The 13,008-nt window shown below is 33.8% G+C and overlaps 1 protein-coding gene across 4 annotated transcripts in view; it reads right to left on the bottom strand.

Annotated features, from left to right (window-relative positions):
- COL11A1 (collagen type XI alpha 1 chain) overlaps positions 1-13,008 on the bottom strand; it is a 200,556-nt gene that overhangs the window by 76,895 nt on the left and 110,653 nt on the right. For all 4 annotated transcript variants that reach the window (XM_069479087.1, XM_069479089.1, XM_069479086.1 and 1 more), the window contains 5 exons: positions 9,192-9,245; positions 4,229-4,282; positions 1,072-1,179; positions 592-681; positions 282-335 (listed from right to left, as the gene is read on the bottom strand). In XM_069479087.1, coding sequence (XP_069335188.1) covers positions 282-335; positions 592-681; positions 1,072-1,179; positions 4,229-4,282; positions 9,192-9,245 — 360 coding nt within the window. The remainder of the gene's footprint in view (positions 1-281; positions 336-591; positions 682-1,071; positions 1,180-4,228; positions 4,283-9,191; positions 9,246-13,008) is intronic.

The raw sequence follows: 13,008 nt of genomic DNA, 5'->3' as shown, positions 1-13,008 counted from the left end.
CCTCCCATGACCATGAGTTTCTATTACTCATAATTATGATTTATTTATAGCTCCTTTTGCCTCCTGACAGCAGCAGAGGCAAATATTTCCAATCATCTAAACCCTTCTGTGTCTGCACTCATTAGTGCATGCAATTAGTAGAAACCAGGCATTGACTGATTTGATTGACATGTGTTTATTTTCTTTCCCACACACTGTGGAATCACAGCATGAGAGTAATGAAAGAAGAGATGTAATTTGCAACCATGGATAGCACGGCTATTTATTATCATCATACTTACAACTGGACCTGGTGGGCCCTGGGGACCTTCCCCTCCTTTCAGTCCAGGCGCACCCTGAGAAGAGTGAGAAAATAAAGATAAAGAATATCGATGTAAATCAAAAATAAATAAATAAATAGGAGGGTATTTGATAAAATGAGACTGTCTAAAAGTGTTTTTAGGCATAAACACATATATATAATGATAATCAAATGCATATGTTTACATATATCCCCTTAGTTGCTCATGACTTTTTTGTTATGTTCCGAGAAAAACGCGTCTAAGAAGCAATTTAATGCACATGCCTTACATATATTTCCTTTGATCATACCTGAGCTCCAGGAAGACCTCTTTCCCCTGGGAAACCACGTAGTCCTGCTGGTCCATCCTTCCCTGAGATACCTTGAGGACCTGGGTCACCCTAAAGAATATCATATACCTCCATCAACAGAGAGTAATTTCTACACGTTTCTACAAACAAAATTGTTATTACGTCTAACCTACTGTAAGTAAATGGTGAGAATATTGTATGGAATGCCATATACATTAAAATGAACTAACCACTACCAACATTTAAGAGTAGATATAAACGATAACTTCATGGTCAATGGTGCTAATGGGTCTTATGTTATTGTTCAGTAATCTCTTGAAGGACAATAAACTCACACTGAATATTATCCTGACATATATTTCTGAATATTCATTTAAATATTCTGCCAAAAATGTAGAGAATCTATTGACAAGTAGTGAGAAGTAAAGTGAAAAGCAGATGGAATTTTTGAGCCAAGAAAATTTCTGGAGCATGTTGTACCTTTGCACCTTCTTTTCCTGCAGCGCCAGGAAGACCTTGTTCCCCAGGAGGACCAGGAGGGCCCGGATGCCCACGTTCACCTATTGGGCCAGTCTCACCAGTTGGTCCCTAAATTAGATAAACAAAACCAAATTAGATTCCTCGTTTATTTTAAAAAAGATAAGATGAACTCAAAATAAATATTACTCCCTTTCACAAAAGTTTATCATTTTCATCATTCTCATTTATTCTCCTAATATCCTACAGAACACTTTAGCTAAAGCACTGAAAGTAGCATATCTGCTAGGAGTCTGAAAAGATTGCATGCAATCTTGGTGAGAATCTGAGTATAGAAGGAAAATACATGAAGTCCAAAGAGATGTTTTCTTTGCTTAATACCACAATTACTACAGAGTAAGGCCAATTCAAGCATTGTTAAAACTGTGGTTTTTAACTACAATTTCATCCCATCCTTCTTTTTATATAAGGTGTCAAATCAAGTTAGGAGTAAAGAGGCATAAGAGCCACATTGGTGGCTGCTCAGTGAATCACTGCTTGAAAATTAGACCAGGTCCCTGAAAACCCAAACAACCAAAGTGGTTCTCCTTGGAATTTCAAGGGACTGGAGCCCTCCCAACTGCTAATCTATAATCATTTGACAAAGTCTAAGGAATAAGGCAAGGGGATTCTGAAAGCAGTTGAGTTTGGGCTGGCAATTCCTCCTAGCCAAAGGCTATAACGAATAACCAGCTGCTTTAAATTGCAGCAAATGCCAAAGTGAAAAATGTCAAGCCATTTACATGTCCCCTGAGTGGTGCTGTTTTGTGGAGCTAGAATATAACAAGCTTTCAAGTACAGATAGAGAAAGGTGATCCGTTGCTGTCCATCTTCACTTAGAGTAAAGCAAAATGAAGGATTTAAGTCAAAGATATATAAAGAAAAAATTTCTGGATGCTAAGGTTGTTAAACAGAGGAGAGGAATGTGTTATTGAAATTGTTTATGGAATATTATTCTCTGTTATTTTTCTAAAAATGCAACATATTCTTACGTTTTAGTCTTGGAAAAGAACACACCTGTTCCAACTTTAGGCATACATTTCTAAGTTTAAATTCCTTTAATTATGTAATTAGTGAAAATCCTCAACTTACCATTAATGTGAAAATATTTCCCCACAAAGAAATATTTTTCTTAAATGTCTGGACATTAGAATTTCAATCGTAAGGATCATAAAATCGAATAGCTATCACCACTGAGACAAAAATGAGCGGACATTCACATAACTATACAAAGAAAAGAGTAAGTATGAAATATGACAATCCATATTGTTCCCATTAAAACAACTCCTTTGTCCTAATATTAAAGATAGTTACATTTAAAATAGACAGTTTGATTTTCTTTCTTAAAGGGGCCAATAAAAAAATAGCTCAATGAAGATGTATACTCAATAAAACACCTGCTACTGTTATGCCTTAAAGTAGGGGAACAAAAAAGAACACAGGTCTCAGAAGTTTTAGATGTCCACATTAAGCAGAGATGCATTTTCAAAAGGCACGAGGTCCTAAAATATCCAGTTAAGCCCCACAGTGTTTACATTTTAGACAGACTCTAATTCCATTTCCATTCATGGATCTTAAATGTAATAGGGATCATTCTTTTGATTAAATTTCCTAAAGAAAAGAGTTATGAAATTGTTTCAAAGAGCAAAATAAAAGTACATTTGGAGGAAGCTTTCTAATCATTGGAGTATATACATAATTTTTAAATTAAAATTGATGTGCAATTAAAAAGAGGCCTTCATGCTTATACACATGCTACGTTTCCTTTACAAAGAACAAACATTTAACCCTTCCCTTGGCTCAGGATTAAGCTCTGAAACAAAATGATCAACCAATCCAAGAATTCTCCATTTTTGCTTCTATTACATATATTCCTAGAAAGTAGATGCAAGTTTTTGTTTCTGTGTGTAAGAGTTACTATTTATTTTGAGCACTATTTATAGGCTGAGAAAAGACTATTTAAAGCAATTAAATAGTTAAAACACATATTCACCGCTCTTGCTCTTTGCTATAATTTTTCAATAGCAGGGTAAAATTTCAGCTGATCAGACTAAATGTGTTCTTCCCATTCGATATGCTTTACCAGAGAATAAAAATATTATTTTCTGTTACCATAAATTATTCTATAGCTATTTAATACCATAATTCAGGATACTACATCAGTTTTTGAGACTGTTTCTGCCACCTATCTTGAAAGGGATACTTTTCTCAGACCTTATCTCACACATATTTATCCTTGATGTAATTCATTATTATGAAGACAAAAATTTTAAGAAACATACAATATGTTACAAATATTAAATCCTTATTAATAGAATGCTGTGGTATTCTGAGCTTTATATTTCTATTATATTATATTTCTAAATCTAATTTATACTCAAAAACCTGAAGTCATTTTATAATTTAAAATTCTCCAAACGATGATAGCCTATCTATTTATAAAGAACATTTTTTATTTTTATTTTATTTTATTTTATTTATTTATTTTTTTTTTTGAGACAGAGTCTCACTCTGTTGCCCAGGCTAGAGTGAGTGCCGTGGCGTCAGCCTAGCTCACAGCAACCTCAAACTCCTGAGCTCAAGCGATCCTCCTGTCTCAGCCTCCCAAGTGGCTGGGACTACAGGCATGCGCCACCATGCCCGGCTAATTTTTTCTATATATATTTTTAGCTGTCCATATAATTTCTTTCTATTTTTAGTAGAGGTGGGGTCTCGCTCTTGCTCAGGCTGGTCTCGAACTCCTGAGCTCAAACGATCCGCCCACCTCGGCCTCCCAGAGTGCTAGGATTACAGGCGTGAGCCACCGCGCCCGGCCCATTTTTTATTTTTAGATGGTGCTATGGTCAGGCTTTAGTGATAAATTCAGTGTGAACTTTCTAATTTACTTTCATTGCTTATTTTATTCTTCTCTTTTATTGATACAGACAATTGAAGAGTGCTTAAGTTATAGTGTGCTAAATTTCATTTGACGTAGGCAAGCTACATATATTTAAATGTGATGTGAAATAAAAAATACATCATTTGAATCAAAATAAAATGGGCAGATTTTACACAACTTAGGAAGGTAAAAATATAAACAAAAAGAGAAATCTTGTTAGGGAAATAAAGTAAAAGAACATACTTGTGGTCCAACAACTCCCCCTGGTCCAGGAGGTCCAGTTTTGCCTTGAAATCCCTAAGGAAGAAAGTATAATCTATAAAATCCATACATAACACAAAGCATAAATTAAAATTCTATGAAATAGTTGAATATGGCACATTAAAGGAACGTCATCTTTTGGCTAAAAAGCAGTATTTTCAAATGCTTAAAGATGAGTTTTTATATTTCAGTTCTCTTTAAAATTCAAAGTTTTCTATCTTCACTCTTTCATATTATAGTACAATAATTACTTTCAATAAACTTAAAAAAAGAAGACAATAGAATGAAGCTGGAGCAAAAATGTGTGCTTAGCCCTGTCCCACCAAGTCAAACAACATATAGAATTTTAATCTAGTAATGTTATGGATGAAATAAATGATGATTAAGACATTCTTTGAAAAAGTCCACTCATTCTCTATACAGAGATAAATTCACAGTCTATGAAATTAATGCATTTCTCTTTACTGAATTCTAACAATCTCATAAAATAAAACAAGCTATAAAAATATACTTACAAAAATAATGTTTTGCATGATTATCCACGTTGCAAATAAGATAGTCATTAAAATATAATTTGGTTCATGTGAGCAAAATGTACTTACTAAATAAAGCTTTGGGGCATATATTCTTTTTTTTTTTTTTTTTTGAGACAGAGTCTCACTCTGTTGCCCAGGCTAGAGTGCCGTGGTGTCAGCCTAGCTCACAGCAACCTCAAACTGTTGGGCTCAAGGGATCCTCCTGTCTTAGCCTCCCAAGTAGCTGGGATTACAGACATGCACCACCATGCCCGGCTAATTTTTCATATATATTTTTAGCTGCCCATATAATTTCTTTCTATTTTTAGTAGAGATGGGGTCTCGCTTTTGCTCAGGCTGGTCTCGAACTCCTGAGCTCAAACGATCCGCCCACCTCGGCCTCCCAGAGTGCTAGGATTACAGGCGTGAGCCACCACACCCGGCCTGGGGCATATATTCTGATATCTATATTTCTCTAGGCTGTGGTTATTCCTTCTGTATAATTGTATTATGATAGGCATATTTTTTTCTCATGTGAGTTAAGTTATATTTAACTGTTGGAGAAGTATATAGAAAATATTGGGAGAAAAATCTTCCAAAGAAATGAATCAAAGCAAATGGCATTTGCAAAAGTTTTATTCAGTATAACATCTAATCAGACTAGAAATAATAGGGTTAGAGAGAAAAGGGTAGGAACTAATAATCTCACACTTGTATCACAAACTTTGAGATAACTATTACTGAATTATTTTCAATAACAAAATTGTGTAAGTAAATGAAAAGAATCTGTATTTGCAATTATTGTAATTGCTGTTACAGGAAAAGAAAACAGGTTTCTCCTATTTTGAAAATCCATTAAGTCTTAGGACCATCAGGTTCTACTTGAGCTATCATTATCAATAGCAAAACCAATCAATTCTGGGAGAAATATAATTTGTTTAGCATTTTGTAAACAAAAGAGTTTGCTTTAACTTTTCTGCAATTGGTTAGTTTGGGAATCTGTAATCAGATTTACACATTGACACACACATAGAACATATACACATACATATATAAACACACATAAACATACATATGTAGAATGTATATGTGTGTCCCTGGATTATCTCAACAACCTCTGTGAGCACAATTGCTGTCACAATTGCTATTATGATGAACTCCTCCACTCCAAATTATTTCTAAACCTCTACTATGTAAGAGCCCTAAAACTCTCTTAATAAGTGCCTGCTGGAGATTCCAATTATATATCATGCTCTCTCTTCAACATTCTCAACATGGAGCTTGCTGAATGTATCCTCTCTTTTGATTTTCTTTCTATGTTCTGTCCTTTCTTAATAGAGTGTCTTCAGATCCTAGGATTTTCTTCAGTGTTCATACTTAATCATTTAATTCTAGTGTGTCATTTGAGAAAATCTCTCAAATACAGCATCTTCTCTCTTATCCTAGTAGTCCTGTCTTATTCAAACTATAATCACCTCTTTCCTTCACTATTGCAGAGTTTTTCAAATCAGGTTCACTCTCTTGTCCACCTTTGCCAGAATCACCATCTCACAAAAGCAAATCCAGTCAACCTATTGTTAATATATATCAGGCGACATCGGTGATAAAAGTCTTACGATCTGGGCCAAGTCTGCTCCTCTAGTCACCTTTCACTTTGAAAATGTGTCCTAAATTCTAGCCGTGCTGATCTTCTCACCTTTCTCTGAATAGCCACACACCACATAGTTGCATGACCTGTTTACTCTGTCTGGATTACCCTCTTCCCAATTTTTGATCAGTAAATTTGACATGAAGATGTAAATGCAATTCTGAACTTAAAAAAATAAAGGCTTATACAGCTTTTTTTCTTAGTAAACATGAGGACTGGAATAGCACACACACAAAAATGATTGCAATAATAATCATTAAAATTAATTGATTACAAATCAATGCTTAATTGAGGAAAGCTCATGGAAAATTTACAACCCAGATTTGCACTCATGCATCCTAAGGGGAAAGAGGAAATCTTGGCTGCCAGCCCATTTGTGTGGGTGACGGACTTGGGAAAAGCTGGAAGAGAGCATTGCCTATATTTCTGCTCATTCAAAGCATCCAGAATGTTTGTGAGTATTTAACAAATTTGACTCTAGGGATCTTACAAATAAACTACACACAGGAAAATTTTTACAGTTCATAGTGGAGTGCGCTTGTTCACCAGTACCATGTAAGAGACTACATTTGCCATTTAATTTTAGAATAACTTAAGTCAATCATGTTTTTCAAAGTCACTGAAAAAAAATTAATTTGATACATTTCTTGGTAGTGTGAAAATCTACTGTAAGACCCAACAGAATCTCTTATTCTGATTATCTGTCAGGAACTAAACTAATTTTAAGATCAATACAGGATACTTCTGAGACAAATTTGAGTTTTGTCAATATAATAGAAACTATTTCTAAAGCTGTTTAAGGCCATGATGGAAACTTAGAAATAGTTTTTATTATATTGAAATAAGCCAAATAAACATAACATGACAGAATTAACCCTCAAGGATTCATTCAAAATTTAAAGATTTCCGACTCAAGACAAATATGAAATATAATAAAAGAATTTCTTGATTGAAATAAAATAACACATATATAGCAAAGAATACTCACTCCAGCTTCTGATCTTACACAAAGTAATCTTTTGAATCCAGGTCAGCATAGACCCAGGTGAAAAAGAACAGTTTCCTGGCTTTCTGGTGATTCACTATTCTCTTAAAAGTGAATGTGAACTTATGTGCACATATAGTAATAACATTCATCAGGTGTCGGGCAGGTGGTGGGGGGAAGGAGGAGATGGGTATATTCACACCTAATGGGTGCGGCGAGCACCGTCTGGGGGATGGACACGCTTGAAGCTCTGACTCAGGTGGGGTAAAGGCAATATGTGTAACTTAAACATTTGTACCTCCATAATATGCTGAAATAAAAAAAAATTTTTTTCAAGTAAATGTGAAATTAGGAATACCAGTTTTTCAGAAATAATTCTAGCCTCTATAAATGACGAATTACTAGATAGAAACATCCATGCTGGAGGCATTAGTTAATATGCTATTTTCTTCGTCTAAATTTAAATGTTATGCATAAAATGACATAATCGATTTTATAACAGCTATTCTCAAGGTATCCTTCCCTCAAATGACATTTTGAAAATGTTCTAGAGTTATTCTCAGGAAGTTATACAATGACTTCATTACAAAACGATTGGCTGCAAGATTTGAATGAGAATGCATTTGCAAATTTGAGTGTAGATTCTCCTTTAGAGAGTTTATTTTTGCTCCTCATATAGATGTCATTCTTAAGAGGAAACCCACACAATTTATTCTTTGATATTAATAAATCATATCTTGATTCTGCTTTTGAATCTAGGACTTTGAAGTTTCCCATCTGGCTAAAACGAAAAAGTTGTTAAACTAAGAATTGTTACTTGGTGAGCAAGACAGGAATTGGGTTGCTGCTGACAGATTGTTATAGCAGAAAATTCATAATGTTTTCAGATTTGTTATCACGTACTGCTATGCAACTCCAAATTTGTCTTCAGGCTGGCTGAATGCCCTAACATGATTTTGAACCACCTAGTCAGAGGTAGTCTGTGTTGTGGTTTCCTTAAGAAATCTGGATAAACTTAATCAATAGTGAAAACCAAGAATTGATTCCAAGGACACATGCCAACCCATGATGATTTCTAATTAACATAACAATCCATTGGGATAGCCAGATACGTGGTTTTGTAACAGTGGCAGAATAAATAAACAAATACACCTCGATCCTTAAGGCATATTTGGGCAGAGTTTCCCCTCTGCCCAAATTGTTATGATAAATTGTTCAGTCAGTTTGTTTAAGGTTATATTCCTTATAATTTGTAAACAAAATTAAGTGACATTTTCTGATTTACATTTTCCTACTTGACATGAAATAATGCTTTTGACAACGTTCCTGACCAATTATAGCCTATGGTTCAAACATCAGTAAATATTTCATCCTTCGGTTCTAGAGAGAAGACTGTTGTATCACGTGCAAATTGTAATCTGTTTAATTTAGAGAGTGGAGGAGAGAGAGGTATGAGTGGAAAATATCTGTAAACTTCCGTGAAAGGGTCAAGGTAACAATCTTGTTGACGTATCCAAAATAGAATGGTGTCTTCTCTTCCAGCTTATCCCTAAAGTGATGCTATTGACAGTAACAACAATCATATCAACTAACATCCTATTTTCTCAAGTACATTCATTTAGGTACCAACATGGGTCTATTTATGTATTCCTTTATATATTTTATTGAAAGTTTCAATACAATTAATTCCTTCCTTGTCCTGAACCTGGTAATTGAACAGTAATAATAAAGTAGCTTTCTGTGAACTGATGAGGTGCTAACATGGGAAATTTCAGTTAGAATAACAAGGTTACTTACGGTCTCCCCGCGTTGCCCAGGGTGTCCCGGCAGTCCGTCCTTCCCAGGTGGCCCCTGAAATCACAAATATTAAATATCACATGTCACAAATATTCCTTGAATTATTACATAGTCTAAATGTAATAACAATTTTTTTCATATTTTCATTATATATGGTATTTCAATGTTCTGTTGATTTTCAATGGTGGTATGTGCATATATTTCTTTAACATAATTCTATAGCTATAATTGAAACCAAGAGAAAATTGTAGAACTCTATTCTGAACACTTTACAATTTAAAAGATTTATTATATTTTGTTTGCAATCTATATTTTTAAAAGTATATTTGCATAGGTTTGCATTTTTATTTTCGCAAAAATATTAGTTCTTTAGTAGTTAACGAATGAATATTTTCTCTCTTTTTGATGATCTGTTCCTAATTCAATTCCCTGTGCATCAAAATTTGGATAACAGAGAGAGGTAGTGCCCTCTAGTGGTGATCTGAGATTCTAACCCACAAGAACGCAAAAGAAAGACAAGCTCATAGAAACAATGGCATTTTACTTCTCAAGTTGCTTCAGTAAAGGAAAAAAAAATATGTTATGCTCAATTCTAAGTCATCGGGACCAGTTTTTCCCAGTAGGTTTTCTCACATATCCTTTTGGAGGCATAATGTTTATTAAGTAGTGGAGATCAAATCTGTTACCACTTTCTGTAAAGGATGCTGTCTCTGTTATGTCTGAAGAAATAAATGAAGCAATTAACTAAGTACTTAAAGTAAACAACTCTGTGAGGCGCCTATATTTTAAATACTTAGTAGAAACAGATTGCTTCTTTAGTCTGCCTTATAGATTATTCATTCTACTCAGAAACCATTAAGTATCAAGTTCAAATTTCAAAACATGGTTAATAAGTATAGACAGAAATATTCTCACCCTTTTGGATAAATGGAGAGAAATGATCATTTTAATAACAACATTTTTAATGACAACAGACACACCTCTCACTATTTAAATATCTGTTTTCAATCATCTTTTTTTACATGTTAATAGAGAGGCAGTTTGAACAAAAGGCTTTGCTTCAAAACAATATTATTTTCACACACAGCTTTCTTGGAACTGAGGAAGACTTTTTCTAGGTTGGCTAGCTCCTTCAGGAGAAAAGATCTTGGCAGTGCCACAACCATCTCTATTCCCTGATCTCATCTGCACTGACAGCCTGGCTGCCCTGTGAATTACCAGCCCTAATTAAAAACTCTTACAATATTTCACAAGACCATGGCTTGCTCAGTAATTTTCTTATGTTTTCCAGGATCACCTCGGTGATTTTAGTGCCATCCTCCCCCAAAAGACCAAAACTGGAGTGTTGGAGTATTTTCAACCAAGGGCCCCAAACATTCTTGGATGTCATTTAACCACTCCTTCTTTCAAAACATATATTACATACATATGTATTAGTCAATAGTCATATAAGACTTAGTTCTGCCCTCAGTTTAGAGGTGAAAAACAGAAATGAGTAAGTTAATTGACAGTAAACGTCACTGAGGTCCAGTTTTAAGACATAGCAAATAAAAAGCAATATCTGTGCCTTATCACTATTTTGATAACATATATTATAATACCAATAAATGTGTAGTCATTGTGGGCCAGTGATAAAGGTTTCACATAGAGGATTACAGCTGAAGGATAATAAATATGTTGGTCTTTTTTCTCAACATATGTAAGTGTTTCTCAAATGATGTGTTTTGCCATTAGTAAAAGACATGTACACATTTTCCAACAAAGTTGTAAATATAAAAATTAAATATGTCCTATTTGCTGATATAGATAACACTTTCACTGCAAGATAGTCTAATCCTTTAAAATAGTGATCTTACTTCTAAATGACGTCATCCTGGGATGAATGCAACATGAGTTTTAATGGCTTTCTGAAGGAAGCAGGGTTAATGGACTATATACGAAATTGGTATCATTGTTATTTTACCTGATTTAAGTACGTACTTATATCAAGCGATTAATCCTAAATAATAATAATGGCTCTACATTAATATCCAATAAAATAAAACAGACTAATTGCTATATAATTTCAGGACATTTATTTAAAATCAAAAAAGTCTGCCCGTTTGATCTAGTTAGTACAAGTGAGAAGAAATTTATCTAAATGAGGGTGTGCATATACGGTAAAGCAATCTGTGAAAAGACACCTATAAATAACTGTTCAAGGATGTTTTTTTCACTTCTCATTGCCTTTTCCTCTTCTATAAATAGAATGTTTCCCTTAATAGTCATGGTATAAATCTTAATCACCTTAAGTTACTTTTTTTTCTTAAATGAATGAATATACTGCCAAAATATGCTGACATTGGCATGAGATTAACAGAATCTTAACAAAATATTCCAAGCACTCAACCCATATGTGTATTATGAATATATATATATAATTTTTTTTTCCTGGTATAATGAAGATGAGCCAATTAATCTATAGAAAGAGACTGGTTCTATATATCCACCCCAATTTCTTTCTTTATCAAACAGATGAAGGCATTTCTTTCCCAATCTTCATAAAACTATGTACCAGAGAAATGATAGGTATTTTTATTTCACGCTCTAATGTTTCACTTTGTCAGAGAAACACTATAAAAATCATTTTGTTTAGCAGTGTAAGGAATGCTCATTAACAGTGTGTCTTGTCTCTCCAACTAGGATGCATGCTTCTCCAGTGTAGGAATTCATTATATTATACTTCCAATACCTCTTAGCGACAAAATGCATGCATGATCAATGGCTCAAAACTTGTTTAAAAATACATGAGAAAATTGACTGGAAAAGTCTGAGAAAAATAAGTCAAATGGCTTTGACAATAAAATTATATAATATGGGAGAAACAGTTCTTAACAATACATACAAGTATAAATGGTATGATAATGTTGAGGTTATACATATCACTGGATTTTATTTTGCTGAACAATGATCTATGCACATGGCCTAAAAATACTTATGGAAATGTTTATGGAAAAATGTGTAAAATCCCTTCTGGAACTGTGTTTTCACCTCTCCATGAAACTCTGCAGGGACTTAATGTTACATTTGGAGCAAAACAGAGATTGTGGATAAACAATATTACACGCAGGTAGTATCAAGATTACCTTATTTTTAATACTAGTTATTTCTATTGATCCTTTTTAACACACTATAATATGGATAACAATCCTTTCCTGGTATGTCTGCAGTAATATAAAGCAGAACTGTTTAGTGTTAAAATAATACTTTAAATAGTGTCTAAAAATTATTACACAAAGTAAGAGATTGCATCAATATTTAACATGTAAGTAGGTATTTCAAAATAAATAATTCACCGAAATGATTTGTATGTACATTAAAATTTGGGTAGTATTGTCTAGACTAGAATAGAGCAGTAGTTCACACACTTCAACATGCATCAGAACTATCTAGAGGTTTTGTGAAAGCATGAACTAGGCCCCTCTCCAGAATTCTGATTAGGTAAGTGACACTTTGCATTTCTAACGATATCCCAAGTGCTGCTGTGGGCCAGGGACTATATTTTGTGAACCACTATCATAGACAGATGGGTAGGCAGAGTCTAGCTCTCATAAAGAAACTGAAGAGGTTGCAGGAAAAAAAAAAAAAAAAGAAAGAAAGAAAAGAAAAAACCTTGAGCATGCTCTATGTTCCCACAAACATTTAAATATGAAAAAAAGTATTTCAGTTAACTTTGGGAAGATGCTTGAGAAAGATATTGAAAAGAACGTTTCAATAAAGTGTGTATAAACATACTTTATAAAGGGATATGATTCAATAAGGATTATTATTATATTTT

The sequence above is a fragment of the Eulemur rufifrons genome, chromosome 8, assembly GCF_041146395.1.
Source record: "Eulemur rufifrons isolate Redbay chromosome 8, OSU_ERuf_1, whole genome shotgun sequence".
Lineage (NCBI taxonomy): Eukaryota > Metazoa > Chordata > Mammalia > Primates > Lemuridae > Eulemur > Eulemur rufifrons.
Note: the sequence above shows the minus strand (reverse complement) of the source record. Positions and strands in the feature narration are given on the sequence as shown.